Genomic DNA, 24,634 nt, shown 5'->3' on the forward strand with positions numbered 1-24,634 from the left:
TCCTAACCTCACCTACACTCACTGTTGCACCCTCACCTCATTCACTCTCCTACCCTCACCCTCACTCACTCTCCTACCCTCACCCACACTTACTCCCCTACCCTAACCTGCACTCGCTCTCCTTCCCTTACCCACACTCTCTGTGCTACCCTCACTAACACTCACTTTCCTGCCTTCACACACACTGTCTGTGGTACCCTCACCAACACTCACTTTCAAACCATCACCCACACTCACTCTCCTACCCTCACGCACACTAACTGTCCTACACTCACGCACACTCACAGTCCTACCCTCACCCACACTCACTCTCCTACCCTCACCCGCACTCACTCTCCTACTCTCAACCACACTGACTCTCCTACCCTCAACCCTACTCACTCTTCTACCCTCACCCACACTCACTGTCCTACCCTCACCCACACTCACTCTCCGACTCTCAACCACACTCACTCTCATACCCTCAACCCCACTCACTCTTCTACCCTCATCCACAATCACTCTCCTACCCTCACAATCAATCAGTCTTCTACCCTCACCCACACTCATTGTCATACAATCACCACAATCACTTTCCTACATAAACCCACACTCGTTGTTCTACCCTCACCCTCACTGACTGTCATATCCTCACCACACTCACTCTCCTACCCTCACCCACACTCACTCTCCTACCCTAACCTACACTCACTCTCCTTCCCTTACCCACACTCACTCTCCTACCCACACCCACACTCTCTCTGGTACCCTCACCCACACTCACTCTCCTACCTTTATCCATACTCACTCTACTATCCTTACCCACACTCACTGTCCTACCATCTCCTACACTCACTATCGTACTCTATCCCCTCACTCAATGTGCATCCCTCACACAGACTCACTCTCCTACCCTTACCACACTCACTGTACTGCCCTCACCAACACTCACTGTGCTATACTCACCCACAATCATTCTCGTACCCTCACCATCACTCAATCTCCTACATTCACCCACACTTACTGTGCTATACTCACTAACAATCACTCTCCTACCCTCACACACACTCACTGTCATACCCTCATCACATTCACCTTCCTACCCTCACTCACTCTACTACATTCGCCCACACTGTCCTACCCTCACCAACACTCACAGTGCTATACTCCCCCACAATCACTCTCCTAACCTCACACGCACTCACTGTCATACCCTCATCACATTCACTCTTCTACCCTCACCCGCACTCACTCTCCTGCCCTCATCATCACTCACTCTCCTACATTCACCCACACTGCCCTACCCTCAAGAAACACTAACTCTCGTACCCTCAACCATACTTACTCTCCTTCCCTCACCCACACTCACTCTCCTACTCTCACCCACACTCTCTGTGGGACCCTCACCCACACTCACTCTCCTACCATCGTCCATACTCACTCTTCTACCCTTACCCACACTCACTATCCTACCCTCTCCCACACTCACTATCGTACCCTATCCCCTCACTCAATGAGCAACCCTCACACAGACGCATTCTACTTCGCTTACCACACTCACTGAACTGCCCTCATCAACACTCACTGTGCTATCCTCACCCACAATCACTCTCCTACCCTCACCCACACTTCCTCTTCTATCCTCACCAATATTCACTCTCCTACCTTCTCCCACACTCTCCTACCTCACTCACACTCACTCTCTTGCCCTCGCCCACACTCACTCTACTACCCTCACCCACACTTACTCTCCTACCCTCACCTATACTCACTCCCCTACCCTCATCCACACTCACTATGCTACCCTCACCCTCACTCTCTTCGCCTCACCCACACTCACTCTCCTACCCTCACCCACACTCACTCTCCTTCCCTGACTAACACTCACTCTCCTATCCTCACCATGACTCACTCTCCTACTTTCACCCACACTCACTGTCCTGCACTCACCCGCACTCTCTCTAATACCCTCACCCACACTCACTCTCCTACCCTCACCAACACTTACTCTCCTTCCCTCACCCACACTCACTCTCCTACCCTCATGAAAGCTCACTCTCCTACTCTCACCCACACTTTCTCTCCTAACCTCACCCACACTCACTGTGCTACACTCACCCACAATCACTGTGTTAACCTCACCCACACTCCCTGTCCTACCCTCTCCCACACTGACTCTATTGCTCTCACCCACACTCACTCTCCTGCCCTCCCGCACTCACTCTCGTACCATCACCCACACTCTACTACTCTCACCCACACTAGCTCTACTGCTCTCACCCACACTCACTCTCCTACCCTCCCACTCTCACTCCTACAGTCACCCACACTCTACTACCCTCACCTACACTCATTCTACTACCCTCATCCACACTCACTCTTCTAACCTTACCATGCTCACTGTACTGGCCTCACCCACACTGACTGTGTTACACTCACCCACAATCACTCTCCAACCCTCACCCTCACTCACTGTCATACCCTCACCACATTCACTCTCCTACCCTCACCCACACTCACTGTCATATAATCACCACACTCACTCTCCTACCTTAACTCTCACTCACTGTTCTACCCTCACCCACACTCAATGTCCTACCCTCTCCCACACTCTCCCACCTTCACCTTAATTCACTCTCCTACCCTCACGCACACTCACTCTAATACCCTCGCCCACACTCACTCTATTACAATCACCAACATTTTCTCTCTCCCAATCTCTCCCACAATTTCTCCCCTACCCTTACCTACACTCACTCTCCTTCCCTCACCCACGCTCACTCTCCTACCCTCACCTACACTCTCTATGGTACCCTCAGCCTCACTCTCCTACCTTCACTCACACTCACTCTCCTACTCTCACCCTCACTCACTCTCCTACACTCCCCCACAATCACTCTCCTATCCTCACCTTACTCTCTCTCCTACCCTCATCCTTACTCACTCTCCTCCCCTAATCCACACTCACTATCCTACCGTCACTCAAACTCACTGTCGTACCCTACCCCTCACTCAATGTGCTACCCTCAGTCACACTCACTCTCCTACCCTCACCAACATTCACTGTGCTACACTCACCCACAAACACTTTCGTTCCCTTACACACACTCACTGACATACACTCACCACACTCACTCTCCTACCCTCTTCTACACTCACCCTCATTCACTCTTCTACCATCACCTCACTCACTCGCCTTCCCTTATCTCACTTACTGTGCTACCCTCACCCACACTCACTCACCTACCCTCACCCACACTCAATCCTCTACCCTCACCCACACTCACTGTCCTTCCCTCACCCACACTCACTCTAATACTCTCACCCACACTCACTCTAATATAATCACCCACACTTACTCTCCCCTACCCTCACCCACACTCACTCCTCTATCCTCACCCACACTCACTGTCCTTCCCTCACCCACACTCACTCTAATACTCTCACCCACACTCACTCTAATATAATCACCCACACTTACTCTCCCCTACCCTCACCCACACTCACTCCTCTATCCTCACCCACACTCACTGTCCTTCCCTCAACCACACTCACTCTAATACTCTCACCCACACTCACTCTAATATAATCACCCACACTTACTCTCCCCTACAATCACCCACACTCACTCCTCTAACCTCACCCACACTCACTGTCCTTCCCTCACCCACACTCACTCCTCTATCCTCACCCACACTCACTGTCCTTCCCTCACCCACACTCACTCTAATACTCTCACCTACACTCACTCTAATATAATCACCCACACTTACTCTCTCCTACCCTCATCCACACTTACTCTCCTACCCTCACCCACTTACTCTCGTAACCTCACCCACACTCTCTGTGCAACACTCACCCACAATAACTGTCCTAACTATTATACCCTCACCTGATTCACTCTCCTACTTTCACACACACTCACTCTCCTACCCTCACCAACATTCACTCTCCTACCCTCACCTACTCTTGCTCTCCTACCCTCACCTACACTCACTTTCTTACCCTCACCAGTAGTATATTCTTGACCGAATCGAAACACTGCCCAAGTTGAATGACCCCAAGTTGATTGACCCAGTCATCGAGGGGATAATGATTATGGAGAGAATGTGATAATAGGGGACAGTATAACCTTGCACTGTCAGGGTACTGGGCTTAGTATGTTTATTCACCCCCCCAATGGTCATGTCCAAATCGAAACACTTCTGCCATCGGGGATAAAGAGTATGGAAAGAATGTGATAATGGGGGGCAGCATTGCCTTGAGCTGACAGGGTACAGATTTTAGTATATTTAATCATCCCCCAAGGAGATAGATACCCTTATTACCATGTATTACTAAGCAGAAAAGAGATATGATCACTTCTGACTCCTGATTACAGGCAGGGATAAAAGCATGGGAATGGCTGTGATAGATGGGAAGGTCAGTACACGGATTCAAGGTGTCTGGCTACGACTTAATAATAATTGGGTGGCCTCCCCAAGGGAGAGTGTGTTGCCCTCCGCTCTGCTACTCAGTGAAGGTTGTTTCTGGCTTCATCGGGGGATATTTCTCTTCCGCTCGTATCGTTTTTTATTCTTCCTAATGCTAGTTCTTTCCAACATTATCAGGTTCAAAAATAAAAGAGTATGGAAAAGAATGCGATACTGGGAAATATTTCGTGCGGTCCCATAGTGAGTGTTGTCTGCCAGCCTGTGACTCAGCGGTACATCGGCATATTATCTGCCCGCACGCATGAGTTATTCTCTTCAGCATGCATCGTTTATTCTCGCGAGGACTAGTTCTTTCCAGGTGGGGAGGCTTAAGCAGTGAGAGAAAAAAATTATATATATAGGAGCGACACCTTCAACCTTCACTCCCACAACAGCTGTTTCCTCTTCCCCCTCCTCCTCCGGAGCTTCAACAAGGTCTGCTTCAAGGTTACTAGATTGTCCAGCCGGAGCCCAGGGCAGCGGGTGTCTGCTTATTATGTTACTAAGCAGATGAGTGACTTATGTAAACAGTTCTGATTCTCAGTGGTTGTTAATTGATATAATTACCAGACTGCTCGCGAACACTGACTAGGTTAGTGACAGATAATAGCTCATAATTGTCATCCATGAGAAAGTACAAAGGAGTGTCCTTTGCTTCAGCTGCCTGGCCTCCCCCTCTTCCCATGAAAAAGGCGGTCCCCACCTCGAGCACACTTGTGAGTACTGAGAATAGCTCAGTTTTCACGAGAGGATAGTATTATATACATACTTAATAAATAAAAATAAAAATTCAAAGTTTATGTTAGTATTTTTTATAGAATTATATAGGCAAAGGGCAAAAAGATGAGCAAATTTTGGTGGTTAGACTGACTGGCTGCGCTCCTGTTCACCTCCCAGTTGTCGAGTGTTCCTGACAACCTGAATGTTAGTGAAGGTTCTTCCGGGTACATTGGCATATTAGAGGTAATACAAGTGGTGACATTCTACCTCGAATTAAGTGCAACATCTCAAACATTGTGGTAGACACTCTAGTGTGTGTGTATCAAAATGATACACGCACACACACAATTGGTAAGGTCCTCCATATGGGGTAAGTAGTGTGGTGAAGGTAACCCCCTACAGGTACAACAAATGTTGAGAAATGGGATTACCAGTTAAGCTTAATTTTAAATTTAAATATAGGGAACACTTAGCTGATAAAAGACAGCAAATTGTCTACACAGCCGCCCCTGCAGACGAGGTCTTGAATTGTTGTCATGATCATCTCTCAACAGGCTGTAATGAGTTACAATTTGTAAGATTATAAATTACCCCTAGGGGGTGTTATGTCAGCATATTTCATTCACTGATGGCTGACAAACTTACTTGTGTGGACTCAAAAGTCCGCCCCTTACTGCCGACTATAGGTTGATTACAAACTCCTTGCGACTCAAGAACTGCGCAGTCCCCCGTACTACAAGAAATTCGTAACCTACCCTGCTCTTGTAGCGTGAGCTATGGTGTTCTTCACACCTTCGACAGATATCGGTGACTTGATAGAAGCTGAAGTGTCCTTGGATGCCCACATCTTCCATAGTCTAGGAAAACACACACTGGTACACTATGTTCCACAAGATTTGTCTTTATTGTTCACAATCTTATCACTAAAGAAGCTGATCACACTTCTCTTAAGTGTTTATTGTGTTTTATGAGACACTTTGTTCACACTAACGTACAGATCAGTGTTCTTTGCTGGTTATCCTGGCGTCAGTGTCACTCTCAGTAGAGTCAAAAGTAATCTCAAGATGCCACAACGCCCCACGTCGTCACTGCCCTAGCACAAAGGAAAAGCTGACCTAGTACTTTTTGCTTCCTTGCCACTTCCTCCATGAAGCAAAGCAGAATGTTTGATTCTTGCTGTCTTAAGCATAGACAATATACACTATCTCTACTATGGTAATAAAGTGGGAGCAGGATTTTCCTCAATTGTCCTGCTAAGGTAAGAGATTACTGTCTCTTATTAAAATACACTCTGCAACACTGGACTGCAAGGAGCGGCGGTCGCGGTCGCTTGACCACAGGTCGTATACTGGTACTGCATCTGGGATCAATTACTCGCTGTAGCAGTAAACAAAATATTTGCCCCTTCTGAGAGGGCTGGGCCCCTCAGGGCTGAAAGGGGCTGAAAGGGGCTGAAGGGGGTTGATACCCCCTCCTGGAGAAAATTTCTCCACAACAAAATCAATCAAGATAGGTGAGGTGTGACACCACTGACCATCAAGTAAACACAGGTGGGTGTGACGTCATGGGTGTCCTCGTACGTTTCACTACCCTAACTGTTGCGTCACGTTTTGTGCATCCCCAGCCCCTACGGGTAAACACAAATGGTAGACGCATTCACTCAAATGGTATAATAACCAAGAATAACTCAGCTTTTTAATGCTGGTAAACATCTACTCGTGTCAAATGGTGAGCACACAATTGGTAGACACTTTCAGTCAATAGTAAGCATAGACACTCAATGATAGACAAAATTTATTCTCTATTTCAATAACCAATTTTTTCTTGAGTCACAGTTTCAATTATAATACACACAAATTCATTCATAAATTTTCACTCATAACCCACAACAACATTTTGCTAATTCATCAAAAATATTTTTCATTCATAACTTGTCACATTACCAAATCTTTATTCAACAAATTTTCACTTCCATATTTTCTTTAAAATATTCACTATACCTTTATTTTCAGTAAAATACCAAATAATTACACTAAAACTCTAATAAATTCCTCTCCATACCCTATCCCCTTGAATCCACATAGAGAGATTATTATTAATATAATCACGGGAGCTCTGTACTCATAACCAACAACTTTTCTCAATACCTTTTAAGAAGCTCCAACAACACACTACAAATCTTAACTTTCACAATTATTTCTCATTTTACAGCACCACGTTGTACAAGTCCCCCAACATCTCACAACATCCCAACAAGTCACAACTTTCACTTGCCTCATCGATCCACTTACATTTGTTTTTCACTCATAACCCACGAAGACACAACACCCACAACATTTTACATACTTTTCTCATTGTCTGTTAAGAATCTCTAACAGGATACAATTTCTCCATTGTTTAGATAATAGAACAAAAAAAATTTCACACACACGGTACATTCCCGACCTGAGACTCGAGATGATACCAGTTACAATTTACATTGCTTGGTGAGGTCACGGGACAGATGGTGTCAAGCAAGAACGTGCGAGGTCACCTCACCTAACCACAATTATCTCAACCCACATTACCCACAATACTTGACTCAAATGGTAAAACAATTTTTCTCGTTTTCGGGTAATAGAGCAAAAATATAATATCCCCAATTTTTATCGTTTTCAGTAATAAATAAAAACGATTTTTTTTACTCATAATGTTCACAATTCTTCTCGTTTTCAACAATAAATAAAAAGATATAACCAATGCACTCTTTGAGGGTTGCCTGTGGTACATTCCCTATAAAACTGACACAAAAACCCACATTACTTTGCTGAGCGAATTTGAGTTACATTCTGGAGACTTAATGAGCATAACTCATCCCAGGGGAGCCCTGAGACCACTAACAGCCATTACATCTCCTCACAACACAAAATCATGTTCACCAACTCCATATCATATTTGCCAACATCTAAGAACGCTTAAGACAGATTACTAAGATCATTATAATAACTTTAATCACTTAGGACAAGTCCACTACATCATGATCACTATGTCATGACAACCATAATCTAAGACACTGATAATCACAATCACCAACTCTATATTATATTTACCATTATCTAAGAACTCTTAGGACAAGGCACTAAGATCACTAAAAAACACACATTTTTACATACATACCCTCAAATCACTTTATCTAAGATCACCAAGTACTAAACTCAATAAAAATCTAACATCATTATTAATAAGATCACTTTTTTCACAAAAATCACGTTCACCAACTCTATATCAATGATTACTGTTTATCTAAGAATATTTTTTTTATATATATTTTATTGAAAAAGACACAATACAAGATATAAATAAATAAAAGAACACAACAATTAGCCACTTGCGAATACAATGATCTAGTGTCAACCCCATCAGACCCCAAGTGTTACAATCATATGGTATTAAAGGGTAAACAATCACCTAACAATGAAAAGAGCATGATAATACCTGCTCAGAAAATACACTAACAGAATCTAAACCTACCATACACTCCTGTTACACTGTACAATAAAACCTCCTTGCACACAGCACACAGAAGATATGATAAACATAGGAATAAAAACATTATACATTACAATAATGAAACAAAAGGCAAACCTAAGCCTTCAATAAAATTGCCAAGACATACCACCATAATACGTCCCGCAAAGTGCTGGAACCGCTTAACAGAGCTCCAGCACGGAACAAAACCATTAACACAAACAAAGCTTACAATTTATGCCAGCGCTCACACCAACCCCCCCCCCCTACTGCTCTGTTAAATAAGACCCCTTGCACAAGTTGCACTGTAAATATCACACAACCTACAAATTTAAAAAAAACAGAACATTGACCTAAAACGTTAGGCAAAACAAAGCCTATAATAAACATTAGGGCATTTAACAATGAAACCCCTCACCTAAACACTGGGCAAGACACATCCGCAAGTAAAGGATTTAACATTATGTATACAAGTACAATCCATACAAATAACAAAATCCTATCGTAAGGTATCAAAACGATGTAGTTACAGTACATTAAAACCTTATTTCCCTATTTGAAGCACAAAAATACATCATGAGAAGTTATATAACAAGCCTAAATCTGGCATTGAGTAACATTAACGTAGAAAAAAAACACGTAATAATTAAAGATTGTGATAGTAGGTTCATATACATATATCCCGGATTATATAAGCCATATGAAGGCTGATACCTTTTAAAGAACCATACATCAAGTACATACTTTTGTGAATATGCTTGAGCTAAGCCAAGCATTAACAGGATATATACACATATGACCGTCACGTTCACTTATTAGCAATACACGACAGGCCATTGCTTGAGATTATCTCATGCGTCGGTGTTCGACATTTATCCATTATCAGTATCACAATAACAATACAGTTATCTTAAATGTCGACCCTAAGGTACATCAGTGTATAACTAATAGCGACGAGGGTCGCCGACGTATGCCAGGGATTGCTTAAACCTCTATAGTTTCAAAATCTAACCTTAACTCTTCCACCATCGAGTTATTTGCATTAAATAATATGCCATCATTTATATTTCCAGCCTCTCCACCTTCTGAAGAAATTCTCAAATTCACCAAGGACTTAATAACCACCTCTGCTGCAGAAGGTCCATCAACACCACCAACTAGTGACGTCACTCTAACAACGTCCAATGAGAAGCCTCCACCGCCACCACTCCTCACTGAATCCAACCAATCAGAAGCCTTGCCACCAGAAACATCTTCTAATTCGTGTACTGAAGTTGACAACGAATCAACACCACCTTCCTCAACTCCACCACCGCCTTCTCCTCCTCGCTCACGTTGATTACCTGGAACACCATGGGTTAAACACAAAGGACTCACAATCTACACCATGACGTAATACAACGCAAGAATGACTCCCCTAGAACTCATCCAACATCTCCTAGACAACATTGCATCGTACCAAAGCGAAGAAAGACCATAACCTACCTTCAACCAGATGCTCCACCAACTCCAAACCAACGAACTCTACTACAGCTCTCCCATACGTGTGCTATAAATCTCTCGAACAAAATTCAATGCACTAAAAAACTGTTCAAGACAATAACCAACTAATCCTGCTTGCTGCCTTCTGACACTCCCAGCTCCTACCACTGCCTTCGCCATACTCTCCTAGTGAGTCAAGTAACGACATCATTCAAGCCTCTCCATCTACGTCTCCAGTACTTCGGTACCACATCTCCCAAAGTGGTTGGGCCACTTGCCTTAATTTCTCCTCTTCCCCTCCTTCACATCATTTTCCAGTTATTTCCATCCTTCCTTATCCTTCTTCCTTCCCATCTCACGACAGCTCTCGTCGTCTTATTCCATTCCATTCCATTCCAATTAATTCGAGGTAGAATGTCACCACTTGTATTACCTCTAATATGCCAATGTACCCTGAAGAACCTTCACTGACATTCAGGTGGGCAGGAACACTCGACAACTGGGAGGTGAACAGGAGCGCAGCCATTCAGTCTAACCACCAAAATTTGCTCAGCTTTTTGCCTTTTGCCTGTGCAATTCAATAAATATACTAACATAAACTTTGAATTTTTATTTTTATTTATTAAGTATATATATAATACTATCCTCTCGTGAAAACTGAGCTATTCTCAGTACTCACAAGTGTGCTCGAGGTGGGGGACCGCCTTTTTCACGGGAAGGGGGGGGGGGAGGCAGCTGAAGCAAAGGACACCCCTTTGTACTTTCTCATGGATGACAATTATGAGCAATTATCTGTCACTAACCTAGTCAGTGTTCGCGAGCAGTCTGGTAATTATGTCAATTAACAACCATTGAGAATCAGAACTGTTTATGTAAGTCACTCATCTGCTTAGTAACATAATAAGCAGACACCCGCTGCTCTGGGCTCCGGCTGGACAATCTGGTGACCTTGAAGCAGACCTTGTTGACGCTCGGGAGGAGGAGGGGGAATTGGAAACAGCTGTTGTGGGAGTGAAGGTGGAAGGTGTCGCTCCTATCAAGGAACAGCTCTTAGTCGAAGGGGAGATCATTTTTGAAAACGAGATCATAAACCTGGCAGCAGGTGAACAGGAGGCGCGCAATCATTCAGTGTAACCACTAAGAACTTGTATGTAGATCAATAAAAAATATTAGAAAATTTTAATTTTGATTTAGATTTATATGTAACTATATAGTACTATCCTCTCTAGTCTGAACAAATATATAAACAATATCGCACCACTTAAGCCTCTCCCCACCTGAGAGCGTTCAAACAGATAATATATGCCAATTTACCCAGAAGAGCTCTTTCACTGTTGCTCGGATGGATTGGAGGTTAAGGGCTGCACAAAGGGTTCCCCAGATGAGAATTATGAGCAATTATCTAGATATAAAAATTTTTCTCACTGTTTAAGCCTCCCCACCTGGAAAGAACTAGTCCTCGCGAGAATAAACGGTGCATGCTGAAGAGAATAACTCATGTGTGCGGGCAGATAATATGCGGCTGTACCGCTGAGTCACAGGCTGGCGGGCAACACTCACTAGGGGACCGCACCCAATATTTCCCACTATCACATTCTTTCCCATACTCTTTTATCTCTGAACCCGGTAGTGTTGGAAAGAACTAGCAGTAGCAAGAATAAAAAACGATACGAGCGGAAGAGAAATATCCCCCGATGAAGCCAGAAACAACCTTCACTGAGTAGCAGAGCGGAGGGCAACACACTCTCCCTTGGGGAGGCCACCCAATTATTATTAAGTCGTAGCCAGACACCTTGAATCCGTGTACTGACCTTCCCATCTATCACAGCCATTCCCATGCTTTTATCCCTGCCTGTAATCAGGAGTCAGAAGTGATCATATCTCTTTTCTGCTTAGTAATACATGGTAATAAGGGTATCTATCTCCTTGGGGGATGATTAAATATACTGAACTCTGTACCCCCATTATCACATTCTTTCCATACTCTTTATCCCCGATGGCAGAAGTGTTTCGATTTGGACATGATCATTGGGGGTGAATAAACATACTAAGCCCAGTACCCTGACAGTGCAAGGTTATACTGTCCCCTATTATCACATTCTCTCCATAATCATTATCCCCCCGATGACTGGGTCAATCAACTTGGGGTCATTCAAATTGGGCAGTGTTTCGATTCGGTCAAGAATGTACTACTCTCACCCACACTCTCACTCCTACCCTCACCCACATTTACTCCCTTACCCTAACCTACACTCACTCTCCTTCCCTTACCCACACTCTCTGTGCTACCCTCACCCACACTCACTGTCCTACCCTCTCCCACATTCACTCTATTACTCTCACCCGCAATCACTATCCTACCCTCTCCCACACTCACTGTCGTACCCTATCCCCTCACTCAATGTGCATCCCTCACACAGTCTCACTGTCCTACCCTCACCCACACTTACTCTCCTACCCTCACCTACACTCACTCTCCAACCCTCATCCACACTCACTCTCCTACCCTCACCCACACTCACTCTCCAACCCTAACCCACACTCACTCTCCTACCCATACCCACACTCACTGTCCTACCCTGACTAACACTCACTCTCTTACCCTCACCCACACTCTACTACTCTCACCCTCACTCACTATCCTACCCTCACCCACCTCACTATCGTATCCTATCCCCTCACTCAATTTGCAACCCTCACGCAGACTCACTGTCCTACCCTCACCAAAACTCACTCTCCTGCCCTCACCATTACTCATTCTACATTCACCCACACTCACTGTCCTACCTTCACCGGTACACACTCTAATACCCTCACCCACACTCACTCTAATACTCTCACCCTCACTCACTCTAATACCCTCACCCAAACTTACTCTCCTACCCTCACCCACACTCAGTCTCCCCTCCTGACTATCAGTCACTCTCCTACCCTCACCCTCACTTTCCTACCCTCACCCACACTCACTCTCCTGCCCTCACCATTACTCACTCTCCTACCCTCACCCACACTCACTCTCCAACCCTCACCCACACTCACTCTCCTGCCCTCACCATTACTCACTCTCCTACATTCACCCACACTCACAGTCCTACCCTCACCCACATTCACTCTAATACTCTCACCCACACTCACTCTCCTACCCTCACCATCGCTCACTCTCCTACATTCACCCACACTCACTGTCCTTCCCTCACCCACACTCTCCTAACCTCACCCACACTCACTGCACTGCCCTCACCCACACTCTCTGTGCTAAACTCACCCACAATCACTGTTATACCCCCACCCCATTCACTCTCCTACCCTCACCCACACTCTCTGTGGTACCCTCACCCACACTCACCTTCCCACCCTCCCTCACAATTACTCTCCTACCCTCACCCACACTCTCTGTACTGCCCTCACCCACACTCTCTGTGCTACACTGACCCACGATCACTGTCCTAACCTCACCCACACTCACTGTTATACCCTCACCCCATTCACTCTTCTGCCCTCACCAACACTCACTCTCCTACCCTCACCCACTCTTTCCCTCCTACCCTCACCTACACTGACTTCTTACCCTCACACACACTTACTCCCCTTCCCTAACCTACACTCACTCTCCTTCTTTTACCCTCACTGACTTTCCTACCCTCACCCACACTCTCTGTGGTACCCTCACCCACTCTCACTGTCCTACCCTCACCCACACTGACTCTATTCCTCTCACCCACACTCACCCACACTCACTCTCCTACCCTCACCCACACTCTACTACTCTCACCCACACTCACTCTCCTACCTTCATCCATTCTCACTCTCCTACCTTAACCCTCACTCACTGTCCTACACTCACCCACAGTCACTATCCTACCTTGACCCACACTTACTCTCCTATCCTCACCCAAAATCACTGTCTCCCAATGATGATGATTTTGGTGTTCCCACATCATAAGCTTAGCGACCAGGTTGGGTGGTTGGGAATAAGCCTTTTATGCGTGTGTTCACATGTTCCGAATATTGGGTACATACTCTTTGCATGCAACACCCACACCAGTCCACTACCTCTGATGTACCCATTTGACTGACGGGTGAACATAGACAACCAGTGTAAGGAATCACATTCAATATTTCCACCCCTTCGCCGGGAATCGATCCTGAACCCTCAGCGTGTGAAGTGAGAGCTTTTGGCACCAGGCTACCTGCACGAGTTAGAGATAGTGTCTAGTTTATTCTGAGTTATTAAGCTTGAGTGAGATACTGGGTTCAGTTTTGGGAGCCTATGCATGGGAACTATTGTGTTTTCCATGCATGAGGTTCCCACACTGTGGGGTTAACTGTAATACATCCCTGAGGTTTCCACCCTGAAGCAGAGTTTAGCATCTTTCACTACATTCACTGCTTTTTCTACCTGTTTTTCACTGTTTCTTATTCTGTTTCCTGTTACGTACTGTCTTGGTCAAGGAACACTATGATGTCTCTCCGTTCTCACCAGAGCCTTAAGATTTGATCTCGTGTCACGTGTGTTTACTCACCTATTTGTACTCACCTATTTGTGGTTGCAGGGGTCGAGTCACAGCTCCTGGACCCGCCTCTTCGCTTATTTTTTTGCTACTAGGTCCTCTATCTCCCTGGCCCATGAGCTTTATCATACCTCGCCTTAAAACTATGTATGGTTCCCGCCTCCACTACGTCACTTTCTAGGCTATTCCACGGCTTGACTACTCTATGACTGAAGAAATACTTCCTAACATCCCTTTGATTCATCTGAGTCTTCAACATCCAATTGTGACCTCTTGTGTCTGTGTCCCATCTCTGGAACATCCCGTCTTTGTCCACCTTGTCTATTCTGCGCAGTATTTTATATGTCGTTATCATGTCTCCCCTGACCCTCCTGGCCTCCAGTGTCGTCAGGCCGATTTCCCTCAACCTTTCTTCGTAGGACAGTCCCGTAGCTCTGGGACTAGTCTTGTTGCAAACCTTTGCACTTTCTCTAATTTCTTGACGTGCTTGACTAGGTGTGGATTCCAAACTGGTGCTGCATACTCCAGTATGGGCCTGACGTAAATGGTATACAGAGTCTTAAACGAATCCTTACTGAGGTATCGGAACGCTATCCGTAGGTTTGCCAGGCGCCTGTATGCTGCAGCAGTTATCTGATTGATGTGCGCCTCAGGAGATATGCTCGGTGTCATACTCACCCCCAGATCTTTTTCCTTGAGTGAGGTTTGCAGTCTTTGGCCATCTAAACTATATTGTGTCTGCGGTCTTCTTTGCCTTTCCCCAATCTTCATGACTTTCCATTTGGCAGGGTTAAATTCAAGGAGCCAGTTGCTGGACCAGGCTTGTAGCCTGTCCATGTCTCTTTGTAGTCCTGCTTGATCCTCATCCGATTTGATTCTTCTCATTAACTTCGCATCATCTGCAAGCAAGGACACTTCTGAGTCTATCCCTTCCGTTATGTCGTTCACATATACCAAGAACAGCACAGGTCCTAGGACTGACCCCTGTGGAACCCCGCTTGTCACAGGCGCCCACTCAGACACCTCGTCGTGTACCATGACTCGTTGTTGCCTCCCTGTCAGGTATTCTCTGATCCATTGCAGTGCCTTCCCTGATATGTGTGCCTGATCCTCTAGCTTTTGCAGTAACCTCTTGTGAGGAACTATGTCGAAGGCCTTCTTGCAGTCCAAAAATATGCAGTCGATCCACCCCTCTCTCTCTTGTCTTACTTCTGTCACCTTGTCATAAAACTCTAGTAGGTTTGTGACACAGGATTTTCCTTCCCTGAAACCGTGCTGGATGTCAATTATACACTTGATTCTTTCCAGGTGCTCCACCACTCTCCTCCTGATGATCTTCTCCATGACCTTGCATACTATACACATTAGTGATACAGGTCTGTAGTTTAGTTCCTCATGTCTGTCTCCCTTTTTAAAAATTGGGACTACATTTGCCATTTTCCATACCTCAGGGAGTTGCCCAGTTTCAAATGATGTGTTGAAGATCTTTGTTAATAGCTCACACAATATCTCTGCTCCCTCTTTAAGGATCCATGGAGAGATGTTGCCTGGTCCCACCACCTCCTCCTTGGTTATATGTACCTCATCCAGCACTTGCTGGTGTGCCCCCCTGTTCTGATTTCCTGGAGTCCTACTGGTTTCCACTGTAAATACCTCTTTAAATCTTGTGTTGAGCTCCTGACATACCTCTTGGTCGTTTCTTGTGAATTCCCCATCACCCTTCCTCAGTCTGATTACCTGGTCCTTGACTGTTGCTTTCCTCCTGATGTGGCTGTACAACAGCTTCGGGTCAGTCTTTACTTTTGATGCTATGTCAAAAGTAAAGACTGACCCGAAGCTGTTGTGTGTGTGTGTGTGTGTGTGTGTGTGTGTGTGTGTGTGTGTGTGTGTGTGTGTGTGTGTGTGTGTGTGTGTGTGTGTGTGTGTGTGTGTGAAAGTGTGTGTGTGTGTGAAAGTGTGTGAGTGTGTATATACATGTTTATCAAGTTAATCTTACTTGGGAGACAGCAGGTGCAGCTCCGTCCCCTACACCACCTGTCCCTGGTCTTGGAATCACACACACCTGCACGGCGACTCACACATGTCCCAAGCTTCCTCCTGCATTTGCCAGACGTCTTGCATCTTCTTACTGAGTTCTTCTTTGTCTTCCTCGATCCTGATAAGATAAACGCTGCTCAGAAAGTGATTACTACTACTAGATATATATAAACAGAAAGGAGGACGGGAGGTTCGTAACGTGATACCTAGATGAACAGGTACTTTCCCTGTGTGCTATGGTGCCTTCTAACAGGGAAGATTCAGAAACAGTTCTGTTTACCATTAGAGGCACCTTCCTTAAGTGAATGTCACCTGACCTGACTAGGTCAAGGCACTGGCTTAAGCCGGTGGGAGATTTGGACTTGCCACGCATTGGCCAGTAGGCCTGCTGCAGTGTCCCTCCATTCTTATGTTCTTATGTTCACCACAGCCAAGGATCTGTGTATACAAAAATTTCGTGTAGGCAATAATTTTCTGTAGGCAATAATTTCGCAAAAATCATTAGGAACCTAAAGAAAAAGAAAATTTAATCGTGTTTGTTTAATATTAAATTATTGTAAAGTTATTAAAAATATATTTATTTGGATTAGTCTGAATTACATTGTACTTGTTATAATAAGGTTAGGTAAGTTTTCTAAGGTTCTTTTGGTAAAAAATTATTAATTTTCACAGTAACATAAATGAAAAAATATATATCTTTAAAAGTATAAGAGGAAATTTTAGAAAAGACTTAATTTTAAATGAGTTCTTGCTAATTGACAAGGTTTACCTATTCGGCACGATATATATGTATATATATATCAGTACCACAAACTTACCCTAAAATCCCTAAAGTCATTGGCCATAGAATGAATATTGACCAGCTAATTGTTGTTGTTATTATTATTATTATTATTATTATTATTATTATTATTATTATTATTATTATCATTACCATTATTATTAATATTATTATTATTACTGCTGTCGTTGTTGATATAATTAGTAGTAGTAGTAGTATCATTATTACTAACAATTACCTCTTGCGCTATGACTCATACTGGTTTAGAGCATCCCCATTAATATGGGATGGAAGTACGATAGTAGCGATAACTCAGTAACAGTCCCAGATTTTCGCTTAGCAGATTACGATGGGCTTAGAGAACACTTATCATCTGTTGACTGGGGTAACGAAGAGAGCTATCAATATGACAGCTTTCTGAACACAATACATGCTGCTCAAAGAGCGTTTATCCCATATAAAGAAATTAGATCAAATAGAAATGACCCAAAATGGATGAATAATAGGCTCAAATATCTACTAGGGCATAAGAAAGGAATTTATAGGCGTATCAAAGGAGGTGAGGGTCATCTTATGAATCAGTATATTGACATTAAGAGGGACATTAAAAAGGGGATAAGAAAAGCTAAAAGGGACTATGAAATTAAAGTTGCTAGGGATTCTAAAACTAACCCAAAAAGTTTTTTCCAGGTCTATAGAACAAAAGTTAGAGATAAGATAGGTCCCCTTAAAAATAACTATGGGCACCTTACTGACAAAGAGAATGAAATGTGCTTAATTTTAAATAATTATTTTCTCTCAGTTTTTACACAGAAAAACACTAACAATATTCCAGTAATTAATTTTTACAGTGGGCTAGAAGAAGATAAATTATGTAACATCACAGTCACTAGTGAGATGGTTGTGAAGCAGATAGACAGACTTAAGCAAAATAAGTCGCCGGGTCCTGATGAGGTTTTTTCAAGGGTTCTTAAGGAATGCAAAATGGAATTCTGTGAACCATTAACTAATATTTTTAATTTATCTTTTCAAACAGGTGTAGTGTCTGATATGTGGAAGATGGCTAATGTAACTCCTATTTTTAAAACAGGGGACAAGTCGTTACCGTCAAATTACCGCCCAATAAGCCTGACTTCAATTGTAGGCAAATTACTAGAGTCAATTATAGCTGAGATTATAAGAAGCCATCTCGATAAGCATAGCTTGATTAATGATGCTCAGCATGGATTCACAAGAGGCCGGTCTTGTCTAACTAATTTATTAACTTTCTTCAGTAAAGCTTTTGAGGCTGTTGACCACAATAAAGAATTTGATATTATTTACTTAGATTTTAGTAAGGCTTTTGATAGAGTTCCGCACCATAGACTGTTAAAGAAAGTGGCAGCTCATGGCATTGGGGGAAAAGTGCTCTCGTGGATCGAGTCATGGCTCACTGACAGGAAGCAGAGAGTTTCCATAAATGGGGTTAAATCCGAGTGGGGATCTGTAACAAGTGGCGTTCCACAGGGATCAGTCTTGGGCCCGTTGTTGTTTATAGTATATATCAATGATCTTGATGAGGGAATTACTAGTGATATGAGCAAATTCGCCGATGACACAAAGATAGGTAGGATAATTGATTCAAACGTAGATGTTATGGAACTTCAGGAGGATTTAAACAAACTCTATTCTTGGTCAGAAAAGTGGCAGATGCAGTTCAATGTAGATAAATGCAAGGTTCTGAAGCTTGGGAGTGCCCATAACCCTAGTACTTATAAGTTAAATGATGTAGAACTTAGCCATACAGATTGCGAAAAGGACTTGGGGGTTATGGTGAGCAGCAACCTTAAACCAAGACAGCAATGCCTAAGCGTACGTAATAAGGCAAATAGATTACTGGGATTTATATCAAGAAGTGTAAGCAACAGAAGTCCAGAGGTCATACTGCAGCTTTATACATCATTAGTAAGGCCTCACCTAGATTATGCAGCTCAATTCTGGTCTCCATATTACAGAATGGACATAAATTCGTTAGAAAACATTCAGCGTAGGATGACTAAATTAATACATAGCATTAGAAATCTTCCTTATGAAGAAAGATTGAAGACTCTTAAGTTACATTCACTTGTTAGACGAAGAATGAGGGGAGACCTGATCGAAGTGTATAAGTGGAAGATAGGTATTAATAAAGGGGATATTAATAAGGTCTTGAGGATGTCTCTCCAAGAGAGAACCCGCAGTAATGGATTTAAATTAGATAAGTTTAGATTTAGAAAGACATAGGAAAGTATTGGTTTGGAAATAGGGTAGTTGATGAGTGGAACAGTCTACCTAGTTGGGTTATTGAGGCTGTGACTTTGGGTAGTTTCAAATCTAGGTTGGATAAGTACATGAGTGGGAGGGGTTGGATTTGAGTGGGACTGTCACATCAGAGCTTATTTCTTGGGTGGCATTGAAAATTGGGTTGGGCAAACGTTTTGTTAGCGGGATGAATTGTAAAGGACCTGCCTAGTATGGGCCAACAGGCCTCCTGCAGTGTTCCTCCTTTCTTATGTTCTTATGTTATGTTAACATTAATGGTACAGAAGATAGCGACCACCAACTAGCAGTGCCAGGAAACAGATATACGAGGGACTAGTGGCACATATTATTGGGGCAACGTTTTGCCCTCTCAGAGAGCGAAACATTGCCATAAATATGTCACACAACATAACATACTGTCGGAATTTCTACTTTCGTTACAAACAAGTTGCGAACGTACTTCTGGCACAGCAGATAAATCCCTCCGGGCAGGTGTTGTGTTGCAGCATCCGGCAGGATCTCCCAGCCATGGCAACACACTTCCCACCATCATCTCTGCACGATTTCTGCAACAATGTAACTGAATTGTTATAACCTCTAAACATGTTGCTTTAAATAAGGGGTGTAATGTTATTGCACAGGATACAGAGTCTAGAAGGTGGCTGGAATCTAGCAGGTGGCTGGTGTGAGGGAAAAGTAGGTGTAAGTGGGGTTAAGGTTGTTCGGGCAACCAGGAACCATTAGTTACGTCGCGTGCACCCCCCCCCCTTCTCTCTGGCGGGCTGGGGCGAAACTAGTTCCTGGTGTCCGATTTGTTAGTTTCTACTCCTGGTAATATTGACCTTACCTGGTGTGGGTTGAGGTTTGGAGAGTCACTTCACCTCCACTCTTCTCCTAATCAGGTAGGGTGATATACCAGGAGTATCACTGTTTGTTTCTTTATTTTGTTTGCTGGTTACCAGTAATGATTTTGGCATTTATCATTCTTTTCAATTCTTAAATGTTATATTATCATAACTATGGGTAACCAGTTTATTTTCTCTTATTTACCAGCTCTGTTCCTGGCGTGGTCTTCCAGGATAGACGCCAGATAAAGGAGCAAGACGTGTTAATAATACTTATTAACATTATTCTACTACTACCGGCCCTTACCTATTCTACTTGTGCTCCATCCAAGTGGTAGGAGATTCCAGAACATCGGATTACCATCTGCCCAGGATAACCTACATAAATAACATCAGAGGAACTATCCAGGGCCATACCTACTCCTGCCCAACTAAAAGAAACTGAAGGCCATTTTTTTTTATTATATTTAATTTTAAGTAAAATTCTCAAAAATCATTTTTCTCATTTTTTCCTAAGTTATTTCTTTATTTATTTATTTTTCCATTAATTTCTTTTGTTCAGTTGGAAGGCGTTCCACTGACAATGGCGACCTTGCCAGGATGCGACTCTTGAAGCAACATCGTCCTGATGGTTCAACTGGTTGTGAGTATAACATTTAAGATAGAAAAGGGTGAGTTAGTTGAGGTGTCAAGTCATTACTGGTAGTCTGGTGACTTGCCGTTGTTTGGTTCTAGGGTTCGGTTTAGAAGTTTACCTATTTGTTGGACCTGGGGAACTTTGATGATAACCCCTCCTGTGTGAACCGTGTGTGTTTTGCTTAGTGAAGGCTATTGAGCCCACAAGTGTATTCTTCCAGGGAGAAATATTTATTTCATTTTCTACTTTGGGAAGTTTAAAGTGTGTGGACTGTGTCCCTCTTTTGTAACAGACGTTACTGTTAATTTTAATTGTCAGTTGAAGTTGGGTGCTTAATATTTCTTTTTACAAGATGGATTCTTTAGATTTCTGGTTGAAAGCTGGAAAGGAAATGGGATTTACTGGACAAAGCCTTGATAGTTACATTACTGCTAAAATGGCTATTGAAGAGAAAAAAGAACAGGAAAGACTAGCTCGAGAGGAGAAAAAGGAACAGGAAAGACTAGCTCGAGAGGAGAAAGAGGAACAGGAAAGACTAGCTCGGGAAGATAAAATCGAACAGGAAAGGATAGCTAGAGAAGATAGAGTTCAGGCAAGAGAGGTAGCCTTCAAAATGAAGGAAATAGAGTTAGAACAAGCAAGGTTGGAATTAGAAGCCAAGAAGATAGAACTATCTAAGCAGAAAATAGATGAAGGGGTTTTAGAATACCCTTCCCAAGAACCTAATATTAGGATGCCACAAATACCACCTTTCTCGGAACAAGATGACATAGCGGCATATATTACTAGATTCGAGAGTACTGCTACTCTCTGTGACTGGCCAGTAGATTCTTGGGCTACTAGGCTTGGCTTACTACTGTCAGGTTCAGCATTAAACGTCTATTCCACTCTACCCTCTGATGTTATTTCTAGTTATAGCCTGCTGAAGAAAGCTATACTACAGGCTTTCAAAAAAACTACTCACCATTACAGGTCGGAGTTTAGACACATTAAAATAACTCATCAAAATTACATGCAATTCTTAACAACACTTTTCAGATTATTTGATTCGTGGATTGATAGTGCTGAGGTTGACCACGATTTCGAATCTTTACGAGACCTGATGGTAAGAGATCAATTCCTTTCTTCTGTAAACTCTGACTTACGAATATTCATTAAAGAACGAAACGTTCATACGGCTGCAGAAATGGCACAAGCTGCTGATATATATGCGTGCGCTCATAATAACTACCCTAAAGAGCGTAGCAGATATAAGCCTGTTGTGCCTAAGCAATCTGAGGGATCCAAACCCTCCGTACCTAAGAATTCCACGGCCTTCACAGTAAAATGTTTCAACTGTAATGAGTGGGGTCATAGACGGCCCGACTGTCCTAGAAAAAAAGGTGAAAATGTCGGTAAATGTTTCACTGAATCAAACATAAACGCACCTTTTAGTGAAGGTACAGTCAATGGTATGAATGTGTCAACCATTCTTAGAGACACTGGATGTTCCTGTATTGTTATCTCAAGTAAGCTTTTCCCTAACCTAGATTCTTCACGTTATAAGTCCACTAAGTTAACTGACTATTTAGGAAGAAGCGATTCTTTTCCAACAGTCAGATGTTTCGTTAGGTGCAAATGGTTCTCAGGATGGGTAGATGCCGTAGTTGCCCCGATAACCTCATGTTCTGTTTTGGTTGGGAACATACAAGGGGCTACTTTCCCATCTGAGAAGGACTGTTTGGAATTTGGAGTTTCCAAGGAAGGGTTGGAACCTAATATCTCTGTTTCTTCACAGATAGTTCCAGATGAGATTCAGTTGGATAACCTAAATCAGAGAGCTGATGGTTACAAAACTCCGGTAACACCTTTAGTAAGTCAGTCACTTGACCTGGACAACGCAGATACCAGTGGAAAACTACGTGTGGCACAATCTATACAACAACTAGACTCGATTAACGTCATTACCAGAGCTCAGTCTAAGGTAAAACCTATCCACCCATTAGTTCTTTCCAAAGGAAAGCCAATCGAGCTGTCTCATATAGATTTAGAGGGTCTCCAAAAGACTTGTCCTTCCTTAGAGGAATCTCGGAAGTTAGCTTTAAATGGCAAGGTGACCCAGAGAAAGAAATTTTCTTACAAGTTTGAGTTCAAACATGATCTTTTGTACAAGACTATAGTGTCTGCGGACAAACCCAATGACGTTGGTCGAAGCCTATTAGTCATTCCGCAGGATTGCCGTGAAACCATTTTAAAGATTTCTCATGACTTGTCAGTCTCTGGCCATTTTTCACATAGGAAGACCTATAATAAAATCAAGGACCTATATTTCTGGCCTAGCATGTCCTCTGACATCTATAAGTACTGCAGATCATGTCACGTATGTCAACTTTCCACGCAGAAGGGTAGAACTAGGAGAGTTCCTATGGTAAAGATGCCAATTTTCTCAGTCCCTTTTGCAAGGGTGGCAGTAGATATAGTTGGTCCTATCACACCTCGCTCATCAAGAGGTCATAAATATATTTTAACTATGATTGACTACGCGTCCAGCTTCCCAGAGGCGGTACCCTTAAAATCCATTACGTCCATAGAAGTCGCAGAAGCCTTATTTTCTATTTTTTCACGTGTAGGTATACCTCGTGAAATTCTGTCGGATAAAGGGGCACAATTCACTTCAGAATTAATGGAACACGTTTATCAACTTGTGGGTGTTAAACCTCTTTTCACTACACCTTACCATCCGATGTGTAACGGAAGAGTGGAGCGACAACATGCCATCCTAAAGTCAATACTAAAAAAACTATGTATTCTTAAACCAACGGACTGGCATAGATTTTTACCATGTGCTCTTTTCGCAATGCGCGAGATTCCAAGTGATTCCCTTGGTTATTCCCCTTTTGAATTGCTTTATGGGAGACAAGCTCGTGGTCCACTATCTATTTTGAATGAACTTTGGTCCAAAGATATCAAACCTGAGGTTCAGAACAGCTATCAGTTTCTTTTAGATCTAAGGGAAAGGTTGGAAGAAACCGCCGATTTGGTCAGTAAAAACCTAGAGATTTCTATGGAAACATACAAGACCTATTTTGACCATAAAAGCTCCAAGCGTACGTTTAATGTTGGTGATGAAGTTTTAGTTCTCCTACCTGACAAATCCAACAAATTGCTAATTACATGGCGCGGACCGTATAAAGTAGTGAAGGTCTGCAATAAGGTAGATTATATCTTGGATGTCAAGGGTAGAGAAAGAATGTATCACGTCAATATTTTGAAACGGTACCATCGAAGAGAAGTTAATCTTTGCGTAAATTCCTTTGACGAAGATACTTCTTCTTTCGGCTTGGATACAAGTGGTGATTCGTACGAATGTAGAGTTTGTATTATAGATAACGAGTCTTTTACAG

The 24,634-nt window shown here is 43.2% G+C and overlaps 1 protein-coding gene across 1 annotated transcript in view; it reads right to left on the bottom strand.

Annotated features, from left to right (window-relative positions):
• LOC128694905 (trypsin-7-like) overlaps positions 1-24,634 on the bottom strand; it is a 162,348-nt gene that overhangs the window by 46,126 nt on the left and 91,588 nt on the right. The window contains exons 2-3 of the mRNA XM_053785271.2: positions 20,230-20,335; positions 16,668-16,826 (exon numbers count right to left, since the gene is read on the bottom strand). Coding sequence (XP_053641246.2) covers positions 16,668-16,826; positions 20,230-20,335 — 265 coding nt within the window. The remainder of the gene's footprint in view (positions 1-16,667; positions 16,827-20,229; positions 20,336-24,634) is intronic.

This window comes from Cherax quadricarinatus, chromosome 45 (assembly GCF_038502225.1).
Source record: "Cherax quadricarinatus isolate ZL_2023a chromosome 45, ASM3850222v1, whole genome shotgun sequence".
NCBI classification, from domain to species: Eukaryota; Metazoa; Arthropoda; class Malacostraca; order Decapoda; family Parastacidae; genus Cherax; species Cherax quadricarinatus.